Source organism: Heterodontus francisci, chromosome 26, assembly GCF_036365525.1.
Source record: "Heterodontus francisci isolate sHetFra1 chromosome 26, sHetFra1.hap1, whole genome shotgun sequence".
Taxonomy (NCBI): domain Eukaryota; kingdom Metazoa; phylum Chordata; class Chondrichthyes; order Heterodontiformes; family Heterodontidae; genus Heterodontus; species Heterodontus francisci.
Window position 1 is genome coordinate 70,764,681 of NC_090396.1, and position 19,965 is coordinate 70,784,645.

The 19,965-nt window shown below is 43.1% G+C and overlaps 1 protein-coding gene across 1 annotated transcript in view; it reads right to left on the reverse strand.

Moving 5' to 3' along the window:
* The window catches only part of LOC137384515 (sodium-coupled monocarboxylate transporter 1-like), a 143,058-nt gene that overhangs the window by 69,800 nt on the left and 53,293 nt on the right, over positions 1–19,965 (reverse strand). Inside the window, exons 9-10 of the mRNA XM_068058653.1 lie at positions 18,656–18,785; positions 8,077–8,165 (exon numbers count right to left, since the gene is read on the reverse strand). Coding sequence (XP_067914754.1) covers positions 8,077–8,165; positions 18,656–18,785 — 219 coding nt within the window. The remainder of the gene's footprint in view (positions 1–8,076; positions 8,166–18,655; positions 18,786–19,965) is intronic.

The window sequence follows — 19,965 nt, forward strand, 5'->3', positions numbered from 1 at the left end:
TGTGACAACCGGTTCTTCTTCCAGCGATTGGGGGTGACAATCAAGTAATCTACCTTACCAACTCTTTTGATCACTCTATATGGGCCACTGAACCGTGCTTTTAATGGTTCTCCCTGTAACGGTGACAACACCAATACTTCTTCCCCTGGTTGAAAATCACGGGCTTTTGCATTCTTGTCTGCCCATTTTTTCATATTGGCTTGGGATGCTTTAAGGTGTTCCTGAGCTACACCACAAACTTTCCCGGAACACAGATACACAGTCTGGTATCGAAGATTCCTTCTTTTGTTCTAAGAATCTGTCTTTTATGAGTTTTAGAGGACCTCTTACCTCATGTCCGTAAACCAATTAAAAAGTCTGAAGTCTGTAGACTCTGTTCAATGAGTCTCTGGTGGCAAATAAAAGAAAGTCTCGTCCTTTATCCCAGTCATGTGGATATTCGTGACAGTATGTTCTAATCATTGTATTGAGAGTTTGGTGGTATCTCCCTAAAGCTCCCTGTGACTGTGGGTGATATGCTGAAGATTTAAACTGTCTAATCCCCAAATTGCCAATTACTTCTTCAAATATCTTAGACATGAAATTAGAATCTTGATCCGATTGAACTTCAAGTGGTAACCCATATCTCGTAAAGAATTGGGTTAACTTTTCTACGACTATTTTAGCAGTAATTGTCCTCAAAGGAATAGCCTCTGGAAATTGAGTAGCCATATCCATGATAGTAAGTATGTATTGATGTTCCACTTTTGTTTTTGGCAAGAGTCCTACACAGTCAACCAATACTCTGCTAAATATTTCCTCAATCACTGGTATGGGAACTAGTGGTGCCGGGATTGTGGTAGGTTGCAGTTTCCCCACCATTTGACATGTATGGCATGTCCCACAAAATTGTCTCATATCCTTTGTAAGACCTGGCCAGAGATAATGTTGGCTTATGCGTGATTATGTCTTCCAAATTCCCCTGTGTCCTGCAAAAGGAATGTCATGTGCTAATCTTAATAATCCCAGGTGATATTTAGGTAGTACCATTATCTGTTCAACAACTGTCCAGTCTTCATCCACAGGCCTATGAGCCATTTCCTCCTCAAAACCCCATTTGCCATATAATGGTGTTTCGGAACTCCTTTCACCTCAGCTTCTGTCAGAGCCGTGTGTGCTATTCAGTATAACTCTGGATCAGCTTGCTGTGCTGCAATGATAGAAGGTCTGATAAACATCTCATTTGGATTATCTAAATCCCAAAATAAGATTTCAGATACTTGGCTATCTGTTTATGGTGCCACTTTTATCTCCGCCAATGGATCCTGTTCAGCCATTGCTCAGGTTACTACACGCGCAGGAAATATTCCTGGAACTTGTTCCTGTAATTGCTCTGTTTCCCTAACTTCACTTGGTTCCTCTGTAATATAGGAGAAACTGATACTTTTGATCCAGTCAAATCACTTCCTAGGAGTAGGTCAATTCCCTCCACTGGAAAACTGTGGGCAACTCCTACAGTTACTATCCCAGATAATAAGTCACTCTCTTTATATAAAGGTACAGGTATATAACTTGTGATCAATGTCATGGCGGGCAGCCATAAAGACAGGGCTAAATTGTGGCGAGTCGAAGAGACTTAGTAGTTGGCAGGAAAAAAGACAGAGGCGCAAGGGGAGAGCCAACTGTGCAACAGCCCCAACAAACAAATTTCTCTGCAGCACCTGTGGAAGAGCCTGTCACTCCAGAATTGGCCTTTATAGCCACTCCAGGCGCTGCTTCACAAACCACTGACCACCTCCAGGCGCGTATCCATTGTCTCTCGAGATAAGGAGGCCCAAAAGAAGAACAGGTATATACTCCCCGCCATCTCCATTAACTAAAATTTAAGTGTTCAATGCGCTCTCTGGTGGAAACGTTATATCTTTCCCCAACAAGAAAGTTTGGGTTGCTCCTGCATCCCTGAGTATAATGATAAGTTTTCCTGCCTCACTTACAGGATATGGAGTTACTTTCCCCTTTGGCAAAAATTAATTATAACTTTCGGGTATCTTATTCTTAACCTCTACAATCACTTTAGTTTTTGTATCTGGTTTTACAGCTGTCATTAAAGCTATAGCCTGGTCTGCTATGCTCTCAGTCAGGGTCTTTTCTTCTACATTAGCTTTGCATACCCCAACAAGCCCCATGGGTTTACCTTGCAATTTCCAGCATTCTGGACAAAGATGACCTGTTTTGTGGCAATGATAACACTTCGGCTTGGAAACCTCACTTCTACCCTCAGCACCTTCCTTTCTGTCCTGTGTGGGTGATCCTGGGGCATTCCCAGCTGTTCCTTCTTGTCCCCAGCTACTTGCCTTCCTTTCACTCTCCCACTTTCTATCCTTCTCGGGTTTATGGGGGTGATGGACAAACGGCATATTCACAAGCTCAAAATCATCAGCAATTTCTGCTGCTTGCCTAGCTTTCAAAACTTTCAGGTTATCTACATGAGGTCTCACTACTGAAGGAATGGGAGTTTTAAACTCTTCCAAAAGAATCAACTCTCAAAAGTTCTCAAATGTGGTTTCTATCTGTAATACCCATATCCAACCTCAAAATTAATTTGCTTCACCCTCCCAAATTCTACATACGTCTGCCCAGCCAATCTCTGTAAGTTCCGAAACTTCTGACGGCAAGCTTCAGGGACTAACTCATACGCAGCGAGAATAGCCTTTTTTGCCATCTCATAATCTGCAGAAGCCTCTTCAGGGAGCATGGCATAAAAATCATGAGCTCTGCCTACCAACCTGATTTGTACAAACAGTGTCCAACTTTCCTTCAGCCATTTCGTCTGTTTGGCTATTTTTTCAAAAGATGTGAAAAATTCTGCATAGAGTATAAAAATTGGGGCATAGAGTATAAAAATTGGCAAGTCATGCTGCAGCTGTACAGAACTTTAGTTAGGCCACACTTAGAATATTGCGTGCAATTCTGGTCGCCACACTACCAGAAGGACGTGGAGGCTTTGGAGAGGGTACAGAAGAGGTTTACCAAGATGTCGCCTGGTCTGGAGGGCATTAGCTATGAGGAGAGGTTGGATAAACTCGGATTGTTTTCACTGGAACGACTGAGGTGGAGGGGTGACATGATAGAGGTTTACAAAGTTATGAGTGGCATGGACAGAGTGGATAGTCAGAAGCTTTTTCCCAGGGTGGAAGAGTCAGTTACTAAGGGACATAGGTTTAAGGTGAGAGGGGCAAAGTTTAGAGAGGATGTGCGAGGCAAGTTCGTTACACAGAGGGTGATGAGTGCCTGGAACTTGCTGCCGGGGGAGGTGGTGGAGGCAGGTACGATAATGACGTTTAAGAGGCATCTTGACAAATACATGAATAGGATGGGAATAGAGGGATACGGTCCCCGAAAGTGCAGAAGGTTTTAGTTTAGGCAGGCATCAAGATCGGCGCAGGCTTGGAGGGCCGAATGGCCTGTTCCTGTGCTGTATTGTTCTTTGTTCTTTGTCCTTTTCCTCAAACTTAGCAATAAATTTAAACAGCTTTTCGCTGGGTCTTGGGCTGAATTCAGTTTCTTCCTGACCCGAATTTGCAGTCAAGACTACCCTTTGTCTTAGTTCCATCTCTTTTAAGCTAAATTCCCTCTCTTTCTGCCTTCATTTTTTTCAAGTTCAAGTTTTCTTAATTCTTTTTCAGCCTCAAGCTTTCTTATTGGTATTTCTTTTTCTGTTAAAGCTCCAGTTGCCTCAACTGTAACTGAATTTTAGCCAATTCCAGTGCATTACTCTCTGACTTATTACCTTCTTGCTCCTTGTCTTCTTCTTCTAATTCCAGATGTTGGGCTATTAGGTCAACTATCACTGCTTTTTTGGCACCTGATTCAATTCTAACCCCAATATTGCCACCAATTTGTTTAGTTTATTCTTAGTTAAAGTTATCAAGTCACTGGGGGAAACATTCTCCTTTCCCAAAAACTCTGCTGCAACTACTAATGCCATTACAACGGTATCAACTGTACCTTATTATCCAAGAAACCCGGTTCCCTTTTTTTTGTAATTGGCGTCAGATTTGGATCCCAACAATAGAGTTTCCAATTAATATGATCCCAGATGCGAGAGCAAATAATATGATGCCAGACGCAAGACCCCAATTTATATAAAAGCAAAATACTGCAGTTGCTGGAAATCTGAAATAAAAACAAGAAATGCTGGAAATACTCAGCAGGTCTGGCAGCATCTGTGGAGAGAAAAGCACAGTTAACATTTCAGGTCAGTGACCCTTCATCAGAACTGAGAATTTCCAACATTTCTTATTTTTACCCCAATTTATATGTTATCCCAGAGACGAGTAATTAATATGATTCCAAACGCGAGGCCCACAATTAATCTGATTCTGATCCCAGAACGAGCCGCCCAACTAAATATATTTCAACCATGGCAGAAGCAACGCACTGTCAATTCAGTCCCATCACTCAGAGCATATTATTTAGCTTTCACACCCAATCGGAAAACAGCCAAATTAAACACTCTAGTAACCCCAGAATGAAACAGACCAAACCAGGTATCTTTAGACAACAACAAGGTAAACTATTTATTAGAAAACTAAATCTTAAACATTGTTAAGATAAACTTCTGTCTAAAGACCTTATAACGTCTTATTTTAATATAACTCCCTCATTCATATACATAGACTCAATAGCTAATAGTTAACCAGTTTTACAAGTGGAGTTTTTTTTAATTTAGCTGTCTCTTAAGAATAAATAAAATAAGTGAGTTTTTGTAGGTTACGCTCCTGATGGACGAGGTCTTCTAATGTGGAAAATAATCAAAGGTCACTTGAAGTCTTCATCCAGATTTGACGAAAAATAGTCCTTCAAAAGATAGACATTCGACTCTTTGGCTGCAGCAAGCATGAAACAGTTCTTTGAACAATGAGCACAGCAATCCAAACGGTTGCTTGACAGAAAAAGGCTTTTCTTCTTTACTCAGTGCCACACTGTTAATTGGCCTGGCACCGTTAAATAGAGCCAGTGGGAAGGGGGGGAGGGCTCCAGATGGCCAAGGCGGGGTTTCCACCACCTTTTCAGCCCAGCGCTGGCAGGCCCGCCGGCTCCACTAAATCCTGCCCAGGCAGTGCAGTGCATGTCCTGGCGTTGTTCTCCAATTCTTGTTCCTATAGATGGCACAAATAAGTGACTAGCTCCCTGCTGGAAAGAACCTAATTTACACACTACCTTTGGCACCATTCTGGCCCTAATCATCATCCTGCAGAACTGGACTCTGTGGTGATGAAATAGGACACAGCAATGTGCAAAATACACATCAATTTACACTTCAAATTGTTCTTTAAAAAGGATCTAATTAGAATGAGAAAAGTAACTACCTCTCTGCCTTTCTGCCTATTTGTGCCTTTCTCTTTATCTCCCTCCCTCTGATTCATAGATGTTAGAAATTAGAACCTCTGTCTCACAGGAGTAAGTGATTAGCATTGGCCTTTTCTAACTGTCAACAAAGTACATATAAAATAATTACCTTGTTTTAAAATTCTGATAATAAAATGAACAGTAAATGAAGAAAAAATCTCTGTCTCTCCCTCACCTAGCTCTCTCTTTCTCTATCCTTGATCTTAGACTCTCTCTCTCTCTAAGCTTAATTTACTATGTGTGATCAGAATATTATTTTCTTTCTCCATCTCTCTCTCTCAGATACACACATCGCATCTCTATTTTTAAACGAAAACACTCAATGTAAATTTTACTTCAAAGGAACTTTTGAAATGTGTCCTCTTGTTCTGCAAAATTATTTGACAAAAAGCTACCGAGCAGAAATACCAGAAGTTAAAGAAAATATACATCAGTACAGCTGACTAAATGGTACTAATGCAGCCCAGGAAAGTAAATGTCTTGCACATGTTCAGACTGAATAACCCAAATTCGGTTCACAAAGTTCCAATTCCGGGCAAAAATATCAAGTCCATGTCTAAGCTTTGGGAGAGCGCCTTGGGATGTTTTATTATGTTAAAGGTACTATATAAATGCAAGTTTTTGTTGTTGACATTCAAGTAAAAACTTTAATGAAGGTATTAAAAACACAAAAGAAAATTTCATTATGTTATTGTGAAATATGTAATTTTTGAACTTTGTCTTTTGGAATTAGAAGTTTTTGTTACTGAGAAAAATAGCAGACAAAATAAATCAAATAGCATTTTGAGTGAATTGTGGGAACCTGATGGACAGATTGCTGGGTGAAGAGTTTACAAGGGCAAAACATGTTGTAAATGTGCATGTACAAATTTCTAATGGAAAAAATTCATCATCTAAAAGATTAGGGCTTGGGGATAATATATTAGCATTGATTGAGGATTGGTTAACAGATAGAAAACAGGGAGTGGAAATAAATGAGTCATTTTCAAGATGGCAGGGTGTATCTCATAGGGTTCTGCAAGGATCAGTGCTTGGGCCTCAGCTTCTTACAATCTACATCAATGACTTAGATGCAGGGATCAAGAGTAATATATCCAAGCTTGCTGACGGCGCAAAGCTAGGTGGGAAAGGAACTGGTGAGGGGAACGCAAAAAAGGCTACAAAGGGATATACAGCGGTTAAGTAATTGGGCAAGAAGTTGGCAGATGGAATATAATGTGGACAAGTATGAAATTATTCACTTTGAGTGGAAGAATGGAAATTCATTTTATTTTTTAGAAGATAAAAGTCTAGTAAATGTTGGTATCCAGAGGCGTTGAGGGTCGTTGTGTACAAATCAAAGAAAGTTAACATGCAGGTACAACAAGCAATTAGGGTGGCAAATGGTAAGCCAGACTTTATTGCAATAGAATTGGAATATAAATAAGAAGGTCTTCTTGCAATTATATAGGGCTTTAGTGAGTCCACATCTAGAGCACTGTGTAGTTTTGGTCTCCTTACCTAAGGAAGGATATACTTGCCTTAGAGGGGGTGCAATGAAGGTTCACAAACTGATTCCAGGGATGAGGACTGCCCTATGAAGAGAGATTGAGTAGAATGGGCTTATATTCTTTGCAGTTTAGAAGAATGAGAAGTGATCTCATTGAAACATTATACAATTCCTAGCAGACTTGACAGAGTAGATGCTGTGAGGCTGCTTCCCCTTACTGGAGAGCCTAGAACTAGTGGTCATAGTCTCAGGTTAAGGGGTTGGCCATTTAGGACTGAGATGAAAGTAAGTCTTTTCACTCAGAGGCTTGTGAATCTTTGGAGTTCTCTGCTCCAGAGAGCTGTGGATGCTCAGCTGGAGAGTATATTCAAGACTGAGATTGATAGATTTTTGGGCACTTAGGGAGCCAAGGGATATGGGAATAGGGCAGGAAACTAGAGTTGATGTAGAAGTTCATCCCTGATCTTGTTGAATAGCAGAGCAGCTTCTATTGTATGGCCTACTCCTGCTTCTATTTCTTATGTTCTTAAAATAGTTTGCACAAAGCATAACATGGAGTCAAGTTGTGCAGATGGGAAGTGGATGCAGATGTATGTGTTTTATAAAATATAAATGGGCATCACTTGCTGAAAACCTAAATATTGGGATGAATGGGAGAGAAATTGCCTTGGTGGAAGAGGTGTCTTTGTCATTCCCAACACTAGTATAAGACCTAAACAATGTTAATTAAACCTAAGGCCACACAAACACCAGTGTTAGATTAAGGTATAATTAGTTTTAATTTATTATGTTGACATGCTGATGAATTTCCTTTTATTCTGTTGTGTGCTGTTTATTGCTCAGTACTGTCAGGAATATGCTTCTATTCTACTTTTCAGTTACAACACTTACTGAAGATTAATAAAAAGTAATTCATCTTTGTAAGTATGCAAATAGCTTGCAAAACAGAATTGCAAAGAAACCTAATTATTTCTTGAAATGACAATGTAAAGTTGCTGTTAAGTGAAACTTAATGGTGCCGTAACGGTATATATTATGTATGAGTTATACCTCATATATTATGGTAGTATTTTCCACAGTTCCAAGTAAATTCTGTCTGAACTCTCCAAAAGAACTTCTTTTCTTCTTTGTTCAGCATTATCATTCTGCACATGATAACCTACTGCCTCCTGTATCTACAGTGACACGTTACATACCTTAAAGTACCACTGTATGCACCGGCAACAAAGAGTCCAGGAACACCAGGTGTCTGATCCAAAATTTCTATTACCAGTAGTGGCATCAGCTTTGAAAAAATATAGAATTAATAAACTATTTTAAAAAGAATCATGGCATTTATATTACAGCTTGTTATTACTTTTATGACTCTTCTAAAATTGGCTAGCATTAATTCATCAAAAGTTTGGAAGAATAAATGGTTATAAAGAGAGATTTTTCACTTCGGTACCCCTGGCAGATGCTAAGAGCACAGATCAGGAAACTGCATGTCCCAGCTCATGATTTTTCTGTCCATTAAAATTAATGGAGCTGGGAGTGCAATTTCCCTAGGTGGAAAATCTCTCTTCTATTTTCTCCCATTTGCTAATGTTATTGAAAAAGAGTACATTAATATAAAGTGGTATTCCTGTTTTACATTCATATCTACATTTAACCCTGGGACTAAAAATAAAAAGCGCCTATTTTTGGAGTGTTGGTTGGCAATGCTGCTGATAAGGAAAGTAATTAGTAGCTGCTGGCGTGATCTTGATGCAGGCCATACACTGAATGTTAATTTAATTTTCACTGACAGTTATATCAGCAGCAAAAATCCCTCTACATGCAAAGTGTTTAGTGCCTGTTAAGTACCATAACATTCCCTAATAACTAAAGTAAAAGTAGCCATGACTGCTATACCAGCTATATAAATGGAAAATTTCAGAGCTACTATGGCAGTTCCTCATACAAACACAGTATGTTGCAATGACAGCATTATGATTGTTGACATGCAAGAAATACTAGCATGTAGTAGCCTATCTTCAGATTAAAAGATTATATCTCAGTCCGTTCCTGTGCTCACAGCAGCAAGCAATGTTCACAGGGAGTTCAGTTTGGAGAATTAGGGTTAGAATGCTGGAGCCTATCTCTAGCCACACTCCCTTTCAGGCAAGCTCCCTGCTGGAAGTGTCCAATCACAGAATCAGCTCAAATAACTAAGGCCTGCTAATTTCAAGTGTGAGAGGAGGTGACACAAAACCCTAGAAAGTCTGCTTCTTCTTGAGGTATAAGTCTGGTGTAGGTGAGGCTTAGGCACCAGAAGTTGGTGCAAAGCTCTGAAGAGGAATTTCTGCAAATTCAACCAAGGTGGGAATGGAAGCAGGTAAAGATGCCATGCTGGGCCAAATGTGGGTCCCACAAGCAGAAATTGAATAGTAATCAATCCTACTCAATTTTGGTCCCATCAAGGGAGAGAACATCACAAGAAATTTAATTAATTAGATCTTTGGTCTGACCTGGTCTGTGGTTTCCACTCTCAAGGTGATAGGGTTCCAATTCCTTCACTGGAGAAAGGTACCTTTTATGCTGCTATTGGACAGCTGCCTGTCCCCAGTATGATGACCCCATACTCAGGATTTGCAATGGGGTCTTGGCAGGGACAAAGTGATGGATGGATGTTCTACGTCACTGCACATCAAGTGACACTGTTATGCTGCTGCAATTTCTAATCTTAAAAGTCAATACTACTTCGGAAATTAGGATAGTAAAGGAGGTACAGAAGAAATTTAGTAATATCAGAGATGACTAAAGTTTGTCATTCCCAAAAAAAACTATGCTGCATTGTAAAAAAATTATGCAAATCAATCACATTCTTTGAGCCTATAGGGTTAGAAGAGTCCTGGTATTACAGGCATGCTGATAAATATTGGCTTAGAAATTCGATTATATCGAAAAACTGCAACAGAGGGAATGGGATGTGCACTGCATTCGCCTCTTCACATGGTCCCAGGCAGCACATTAAATTTGGGCTGGGACCTTATTAAAATGATTCAGGCATGCAATCAGCACTACCCATGCTATTCATTAGTTGCGTGCCTGTTTGGGAAGGCAGGAAATTGGCTCTGATGCACTGACAGGCAGCCAGCACTTCTTAAACAGGAGGTTTACTCTGGCTACACACAGCAGGGAAACTGCCCAAGATCAAGAAGATGGCTGGAAAAGATACAGACGTGGCCCCCTGCTTCTCCGAAGAAGAGACCTGGTAAATGTGATGGACCGGAGGAGGGAGATTCTATTCTCCCTGGGGACATTAAGCATCCCAGCATCACCTCCAATGATTGTAAAAAAAGGTTGCAGGCTAAAGTCAATATCATGAGCTTATTTCCCAAGGCATGGCTGCAATGTTGCACTAAACGTAATGACATCACCAGACTTGTCAAAGCACGATTACTTACTGCTCTCTTACTCTACTGATGCTTCCAGATCACCGCCCACATGTGTGCTAAGAGGGTAGGGGAGTAGAATGCCACAGGCACCAGCTCACTGAAGAAGGTTGATGGTCAAACACTAAGAAAGTCTAGGTAAACTGGGAAGCCTGCCAACGAACATTCACACAATGGTCGGGATTTTACTGGCAGCAACAAAGTCCCAATGCCAGGACCGAAGGCGAGTGGCATGGCCACATGGGTCAGGGAGAGATGGAAGTGGGAATACAATATTCTTGGGGCCATCCAATTAACATCCAGTAGGTGTGGGAGCCAGCCAGTTTGGAGATGCAGGCGGAAAGAAGTACCGGTTCAGGCATGGTTGGTGCCATCTTTCAAAGGCAGCCAGCATTACTTTTAACGACAGCGGTCCCAGAGGGAACAGCAAGGAATCCCTGGAAATTGCTCAGAAAGTGACATGGCAGAAGCAGAGCAAGGGTGGTGACCAGGTTCACTGCTACTTCCCTGGAGGTACTCCTCCAGGCTGTTAGGGCATGGAAGGAAGTCCTGTTCTCTCGGGATGGTAGGAAGAGACCAGCTTGTCAAATCAAACAGGCATGGATGGAGACAGTGGAGGAGGTGAGCAGTCATTGGAGTTGTCCACCATCCGTGACTGAATAACCTAATGCGTTCCAGCAAGATGACTAGAGTGCGTAATATTAACCTTGCAGATTTAAATGTGACAAAAGACGAATATGAGTTTGGAGAAGGGGATACCTAGTTAGTGGCAATGCCCAGGCGTCAGCATTGGCTGTCAGATGCATGTTAGCCTCTTTGTGGAGGACACCAGTCAGTCAGAGTTAAGTCCTGAACAGCAGGAGGCATCCTTGTGACACCATGAAGGACTGCTAGGCTGCCACCATCATCGGCTTTGATGACGAGAACCAATGGAAATTTATGTGATTGCAGAAGAAGAGAAGTCACAATGTAAGGGAAAGATCAAGAACCAAAGGCGGTGTGCCATACACGACGATCCTCATGCCAATGGAAGAGGAGGCATCTGAGCTAGGAGGTATGCAGGCAGAGCAGGCAATTGCAGTTGTTGAGACAGGTATGGAGCCCCAAGAGAGTGAGTGGCCTAATGGATGGGTGCAATAGACCCTGTGGCGAGCACAAAACATTGTGCTCATGTGTGCTCACTGGTCATATAGAACGCCAGCTGATGAGTAGTCAGAAGGATGTGTCGGAATGCTATTTCCCTCTCATCACTTTTCTCTCTCTCACAGGTCATGGACAAGAGCAGCCAGCTGCCAAGCCTGCAGGACAGCCTCCCACCTCTGAGAAGCAGGAGGCCTCAGAGGGTGCATGTTACATCACTCCTCCGCACCCTCCACCAGCACACATATCCTCACATCGGTGGGTAGTTGCATGTGAGTAGCAATGAGGTCACAATCTGGTGAGCACAGCACAGATGCACCCAAACAACTGACAGAGGCAGTGACAGTTGCAGTCACTCATACTCGGAGGACTGTGGGAGGGCCCAGTGATGCTGAGCTTCAGGCTGATGACATGCCTCTGGAGTCATCAACAAGGCAGCAGATGTCAGAGCTGCAGAGTGGGATGGGTGAACATCTGGCGGAACTTCCAGAGGCTATTCACACCCATGCACAAATGATGGAGGAGTGCATCCAGGCCATGAGTATAGCTATGACTCTGGCGTGTGCATGCATGGCATCCTCCATTGAGATAGTGGTGACCCTCTTGGAGAGCAACATCCAGCAAACTACCCTGTGGATGCGAGATGCGCGCGGACCTGCATGACATTGCCTCCTCCATGAGCTCTGTACATCAATAATTGGGCTGGAGGGGATGAGACACCTGGAGTCATCTCCAGATGCTCATCCTCCTCAGGTGAGCAGGGAGAGACAAGTATGTCCTGAAATGGAAGAGGAGCGGCTGCCTGAAGCATCTGGGGGCTCATGGTGTAGACGGCGGCTCCTCAGGCCCTCTGACGATAACATCACTGCCTCAGGAAGCCTCGATGACAGAGGTGGCTCCTGCACCTGTACAGGAGGCCCCCAATATGCCTGGGCCTCAAGGCCTGAGGCAACCAGAGGACAACCGCCATGTCCACTGAAAGCCACAGAGCAGAAAGGTCAGCAGCTTGCTTCTACCTCAGCTGACAGCACAAGGGAAGCACCACATAGGAGCACCTGCCAGCGTGTGAGAATGCCCAGGTAGCTGCACTTGGATTTCACTGCGTTTGATTATGTATTTAGATGTCACCTTGTTGTTTGATTGGCTGTAATGAATTTTGATATGCTGCACCACAGAAAGATTCCTTCAGTTATTTATACACTACTGGGCCATTAATAGATGGATGGCACTCGCAAAGAACGTGATGGGAAGAAACAAACCGGATGAGGTCAATGTATTTCCATGCCATGGCCTCATGTGATGACGGGTCGAGGAATAAGGTAAGGGCATTCAAGGAAAGGACATCAGGGCTATAGAAGGTAGAAAATTTATTTCATTGAATGGGTGTGTAAGGAAGGTTCGTGAGAAACATTTCTGTATTAGCGAGTCGCAAGCCTTCCTTGCACGTATTGCATTGCGCCTTGCCTGCGCTCCCTCGGGGTCATCATCATATTGCTCTGGTCACCATGCTCCTACATATCCTCATCCTCAGAGGAGGTATCGCATTCCAGGATATCCTCATTGTTCAAAGCTTCTCCCCACTGTAGCACCAGGTTGTGCAGTCACAGCACACCACAACGATATGCGGGACGCTTGCTGGGACATACTGAAGGGCTCCACCAAATCTATCAAGTCATCTGAACCACATCTTTAGAAGCCCTATGGTCTGCTTGATGGTCATTCGAGTTGTCCTGTGGCAGCTGTTGTATCTCTCCTCTGTATCTGTGCTTGGGTTCCACACAGGTGTCAGTAGCCATCTCTTCAGTGGGTAGTCCTTGTCACCCAGTATCCATCCTTGAAAGCAAGCAGGGTGCCTGAAAAGGTGGGATACCTGGGACTACCTTAGAATGCAGGTATTGTGACAGCTTCCTGGGAACTATGCATAGACCTGAAGGATTAGTTTGCGGTAGTTGCAGACCAGTTGTACACTGAGCAAAGCATAGAGTCACAGTCATAAGAGTTATACAGCACAGAAACAGGCCCTTCAGCCAATCGTGTCTGTGCCAGTCATCAAGCACCTATATATTCTAATCCCATTTTACAGCACTTGGCCTGTAGCCTTGAATGCTATGGTGTTTCAACTGCTCATCTAAATACTTCTTAAATGTTGTGAGGGTTCCTAACTCTACCACTACTACAGGCAATGTGTTCCAGATTACAACCAGCCTCTGGGTGAAAACTTTTTCCTCAAACCCCCTTTAAACCTCCTGCCCTTTAGCTTAAATCTATGCCCCCTGGTTATTGACCACTCCGCTAAGGGAAAAAGTTTCTTCCTATCTATCCTATCAATGCCCCTCATAATTTTGTATACCTCAATCAGGTCCCCCCTCAGCCTTCTCTGCTCTAAGGAAAACAACCCTAGCCTATCCAGTCTCTCTTCATAGCCGAAATGCTCCAGCCCAAGCAACATCCTGGTGAATCTCCTCTGCACCCTCTCCAGTGCAATCACATCCTTCCTATAGTGTGGTGACCAGAACTGTACACAGTACTCCAGCTGTGGCCTAACTAGTCTTTTATACAGCTCCATCATAACCTCCCTGCTCTTATATTCTATGCCTCAGCTAATAAAGGCAACTTTCCCATATGCCTTCCTAACCACCTTATCTACCTGTGCTGCTGCCTTCAGTGATCTATGGACAAGTACACCAAGGTCCCTCTGACACTCTGTACTTCCTAGTGTTCTACCATCCATTGTATATTCCCTTGCCTTGTTAGTCCTCCCAAATGCATCACCTCACACTTCTCAGGATTAAATTCCATTTGCCACTGCTCTGCCCATCTTACCAGCCCATCTATATCGTCCTGTAATCTAAGGCTTTCCTCCTCACTATTTACGACACCACCAATTTTCGTGTCATCTGCGAACTTACTGATCATATTTCCTATATTTACATCTAAATCATTAATGTACACTACAAACAGCAAGGGCCGCAGCACCGTTCCCTCCGGTACACCACTGGTCACAGGCTTCCACTCGCAAAAACAACCCTCGACTATCACCCTCTGCCTTCTGCCACTAAGCCAATTTTGTATCCAATTTGCCAAATTGCCCTGAATCCCATGGGCTCTTACATTCTTAACCAAACTCCCATGCAGGACCTTATCAAAAGCCTTACTGAAGTCCATGTAGACTACATCAACTGCTTTACCCTCATCTACACATCTAGTCACCTCCTCGAAAAATTCAATCAAGTTTGTTAGACATGATCTCCCCCTGACAAAGTCATGCTGACTATCCTTGATTAATCCCTGCCTCTCCAAGTGGAGATTAATCCTGTCCCTCAGAATGTTTTCCAATAGTTTCCCTGCCACTAATGTTAGACTCCCCGGCCTGTAATTACCTGTTATCCCTGCTACCCTTCTTGAATAATGGTATCACATTCACTGTCCTCCAGTCCTCTGGTGCCTCTCCTGTGGCTAGAGAGGATTTGAAAATTTGTGCCAGAGCCCCTGCTATCTCCTCCCTTGCCTCACCTAACAGCCTGGGATACATCTCATCTGGACCTGGGGATTTATCCACTTTTAAGCTCGCTAAAACAGCTAATACTTCCTCCCTTTCAATGCTAAAGCCCTTCCTGTTGATGAAGGCTGCTGCCTGGTCTGTAGGAGCCTTGATAGCCACATGCATGCAGTCAATGACACCCTTCACCTGAGGGAATATGAATCATATATCCCTCCCAGCCTTACTGTCTGGATCGGTGCAAAACCGCAAGTATTGTCCAGCCCTCTTGAACATGGCATTGGTGACCACCTTGATGCAGCAATAGTGGTACTGCATGCCCTATCTGCTGTATAATTGTGGCTATTAGTTGGGTTGAGCTGGAGAAAGGAAGGAAGGAAGTGTTTCACAAGGGCATGGTACAGAGGCAGGGGGCGGCACAGTGGCGCAGTGGTTAGCACTGCAGCCTCACAGCTCCAGGGACCCGGGTTCGATTCCGGGTACTGCCTGTGTGGAGTTTGCAAGTTCTCCCTGTGTCTGCGTGAGTTTTCTCCGGGTGCTCCGGTTTCCTCCCACAAGCCAAAAGACTTGCAGGTTGATAGGTAAATTGGCCATTATAAATTGTCACTAGTATAGATAGGTGGTAGGGAAATATAGGGACAGGTGGGGATGTTTGGCAGGAATATGGGATTAGTGTAGGATTAGTATAAATGGGTGGTTGATGTTCGTTACAGACTCGGTGGGCCGAAGGGCCTGTTTCAGTGCTGTATCTCTAATCTCTAATCTCTAAGAGCTCATAGTATCAATGACTTGCAGCTGCAAACTCTCTTCCATGTTCAAGATCATGAATGGTCTTGATAAAGTAAATAAAGAGAAACTGACTCTAGTGGCAAGAGGGTTGATAACTAGAGGACACAGATTTAAGGTAATTGACAAAAGAAACAAATGTTTTTTTAAGAACATACTGCTTGAATGGATGATGATAGTAACAATCAAAAGAGAATTCAATAAATAATTGAAGGGATAAAATTTACAGGGCTAAGGGGGAAAGAACCAAGGGGTGGGATTAATTGGATAGCTCTACCAAAGAGCTGGCACAGGCATAGTGGGCCCAATGGGCTCTTGTGCTGTATCATTCTGTGACCCCGTGCCAGCTTTCTGTGTTGCCTTTGTTCTAGTGGACCATCAGGTTACAGGCTGGGTCCTGGGCAACTAAGTGTCTTCAGACTTGGCTAATGACTCCTGTTAAGAACTCGGCACAAAGACAGAGTAGGCATAATATTTCAGCACTTTCTGTTTTTATTTCAGATTTTCAGCATCCGCAGTATTTTGCTTTTATTTCAGAGTTGGCCTATAATGAGAACCACGCTGCCACTAGAAACATTATCGAGCAGATATCTGGCTTGCTCAAGCAATACATCTGCTGGCTGGGCTGTAAGGGGGTGGGTATCCAGATTAGCCTACTGCATGCTCTGTAACTTTGCCATCATAAGAGACCAGCCAATACTACCATCTGGGCAGCACGAAGTGCAGCAGGAGGAAGAGGAGCAGCATAAGAGGTAGAAGAGCAGTAGTGATAACAATCACCAGTGTCCCTAGCTGCCAGAGCTCTCAGACAACAGCTCATCAGCAGAGCTTCATGTGAACCACCTACCCTGTCCCCAATGCACCAACAGTCCCACAATCCTTATCATTACCATTTGATTGCCTTCCTTCAGTCCAGCCTTATGGGTCTTGCCTTCACCTCACAACAAACACAAATACCAACACCCAATTCTTTTTTTATTTATTCATATAATGGGGTGTGGGCATCACAGGCAAGGCCAGCATTGTTGCCCATCCCTAATTGACCTTGAGAAGGTGGTGGTGAGCTGCCTTCTTGAACTGCTGATGGTGGTGTTCGCATAAGTCTGCTGCCCTTGTCCTTCTAGATGGAAGAGGTTGAGTAGACTGGGCCTATACTCACTAGAGTTTAGAAGAATGAGAGGTGAAACCATTGAAATTTATAAGATTCTGAGGGGGTTTGACAGGGTAGATGTTCAGAGGTGGTTTCCCCTGAATGGAGAGTCCATAATTGGAGGGCATAGACTCTGGATAAGGGGGTTGAGCACTTAAGACTGAGATGAGAAAGAATTTCTTCACTCAGAGGGTTGTGAATCTTTGGAATTCTCTACCCCAGAGAGCTGTGGATGTGGGATATTGTAGAAAGGTGGACTTGTTTCTTTTTTGCTATCCATTCTGCTACTTGTCCCCTGGCTCTACAATGTTTGCGCTTTAGGCATGAGTTTGCTATGCAGTACCTTATTGAAGGCTTTTTGGACATCCAAATATAACATTATTCTTATCTATCTTTTTTGTTACTTCTTCAAATAATTCAATAAGGTTGAGGTCAAGCTTGACCTCCCTTTTGGAATCTGTGCTGACTACTCTTTATTACTACAATTATACAGGGCGTTGGTGAGGCCACACCTGGAATACTGTGTGCAGTTTTGGTCTCCTTATCGGAGGGAGGATGTTCTTGCTATAGAGGGAGCGCAGCAAAGGTTTCCCAGACTGATTCCTGGGATGGCGGGACTGACGTATGAGGAGAGATTGAGTTGGTTAGGATTATATTCGCTGGAGTTCAGAAGACTGAGGGGGGATCTCATAGAAACCTATAAAATTCTAACAGGACTTGACGGGGTAGATGCAGGAAGGATGTTCCCGATGGTGGGGGAGTCCAGAACCAGGGATCATAGTCTAAGGATACGGGGTAAACCTTTCAGGACTGAGATGAGGAGAAATTTCTTCACCCAGAGAGTGGTGAGCCTGTGGAATCCGCTACCACAGAAAGCAGTTGAGGCCAAAACATTGTATATTTTCAAGAAGTCGTTAGATATAATTCTTGGGTCTAAAGGGATCAAAGGATATGGGACGAAAGCGGAACAGGTTACTGAGTTGGATGATCAGCCATGATCATAATGAATGGCGGAGCAGGCTCGAAGGGCCAAATGGCCTACTCCTACTCCTATTTTCTATGTTTCTATGTTTATGTTTTTAGCTTTTGGAGGTTTTCCCATTGCTTATTTGATTAAGGATTCCATTATCTTTCCTACAACTGGAATTAAGCTAACAGGTCTCCAATTCCCTGGACTTGTACTTACTACCTTTTTTTTAATATGGGAATCACATTTGCACAGTTAGCACTTGAGCCTAACCTGTGAAATATGGAGGATGACAAATGAGAACACTTTTGTGGTAACCATTAGATATAAAATTTATGAATTGGATCCTGTAATTAGAACTTAACATCTGATACAGTGCACGCTGCTACAAATTATGTTCATTTTAAACTGAATTAAATATTACTTAAATAAAAACAAGAAATGCAGGTCTGGCCGCATCTGTGGAGAGAGAAGCAGAGTTAACATTTCAGGTCAGTGACCCTTCTTCAGAACTAGCAAATATTAGAAATGTAAAAGGTTATAAGCAAGTAGAGTGGGGCAAGAGACCTGCTCAGACCTGCTGAGTATTTCCAACATTTCTTCTGTTATCTCTTGCCCCACCCCCGCTTTACTTGTTTATAACCTTTTACATTTCTAATATTTGCTAGTTCTGAAGAAGGGTCACTGACCTGAAATGTTAACTCTGCTTCTCTCTCCACAGATGCTGCCAGACCCGTTGAGTATTTCCAGCATTTCTTGTTTTTATTTCAGATTTCCAGCATCGGCAGTATTTTGCTTTTATTTAAATATTACTTACTTGGTTGGAGTTACGAATTTTGTTTGCCTTTATTGGATCGCAGGTTTCATAAACAGCATACATAACTAAACCACACAGGCAGGCTGTTGTGAGCACAATTGTCATACCAACCCAGTTCAGAAATACAGCTCTGTGAAATCAGAAATAATTATTGGTAATACATAAAGCAGGATTACTCATTTTACGTGATATTTAAAAAGTGACCTCTGTTTTTCATATCTTATGAGATGCTTCAGTATTAAAATCTGAATGAAATATGCCTATGGCACTATAACCTTGAAGTGAAGTTCATTCTGAAACTGGAGCCTTAAATCTGAACAAAGCAAACTGTGAAGGTACGAGGGGCAAATTGGCTATGGTAGATTGGGAAAATGCACAAAAAAATTTGACAATATATAAGCAATGACTAGTATTTAAAGAAGTATTACATAGTCTACAACAAATATGTTCTTAGGCAGTCCTCAAAAGGAAGTGTCAACCTGGTGAAGCTACAACACAGGATTACTTGTGTGCCAAACTGCGTAAGCAGTATGCAATAGACAGAGCTAAGCGATCCCATAACCAACAGATCAGATCGAAGCTCTGCAGCCCTGCCTCATCCAGCTGTTATTGGTGGTGGACAATTAAACAACTAACTGGAGGAGGTGGCTCCACAAATATCCCCATCCTCAATGATGGGGGAGACCAGCATATCAGCGCAAAAGATAAAGCTGAAGCATTTGCAACAATCTTCCACCAGCAGTGCCGAGTTGATGATCCATCTCGGCCTCCTCCTGAAGTCACCAGCATCACAGATGCCAGACTTCAGCCAATTCGATTCACTCTACGTGATATCAAGAAACAACTGAAGGCACTGGATACTGCTAAGGCTATGAGCCCTGACAATATTCCGGCAATAGTACTAAAGACCTGTGCTCCAGAACTTGCCGCGCCCCTAGCCAAGCTGTTCCAGTACAACTACAATACTGACATCCATCCAGCAATGTGGAAAATTGCCCAGGTATGTCCTGTACACAAAAAGCAGGACAAGTCCAACCCAGCCAAGTATTGCCCCATCAGTCTACTCTCGATCATCAGTAAAGTGATGGAAGGTGTCATCAACAGTGCCATCATGTGGCACTTGCTTAGCAATAACCTGCTCAGTGACGCTCAGTTTGGGTTCTGCCAGGGCTACTCAGCTCCTGACCTCATTACAGCCTTGGTTCAAACATGGACAAAAGAGCTGAACTCAAGAGGTGAGGTGAGAGTGACTGCCCTTGATATCAAGGCAGCATTTGACCGAGCATGGCATCAAGGAGCCCTAACAAAAC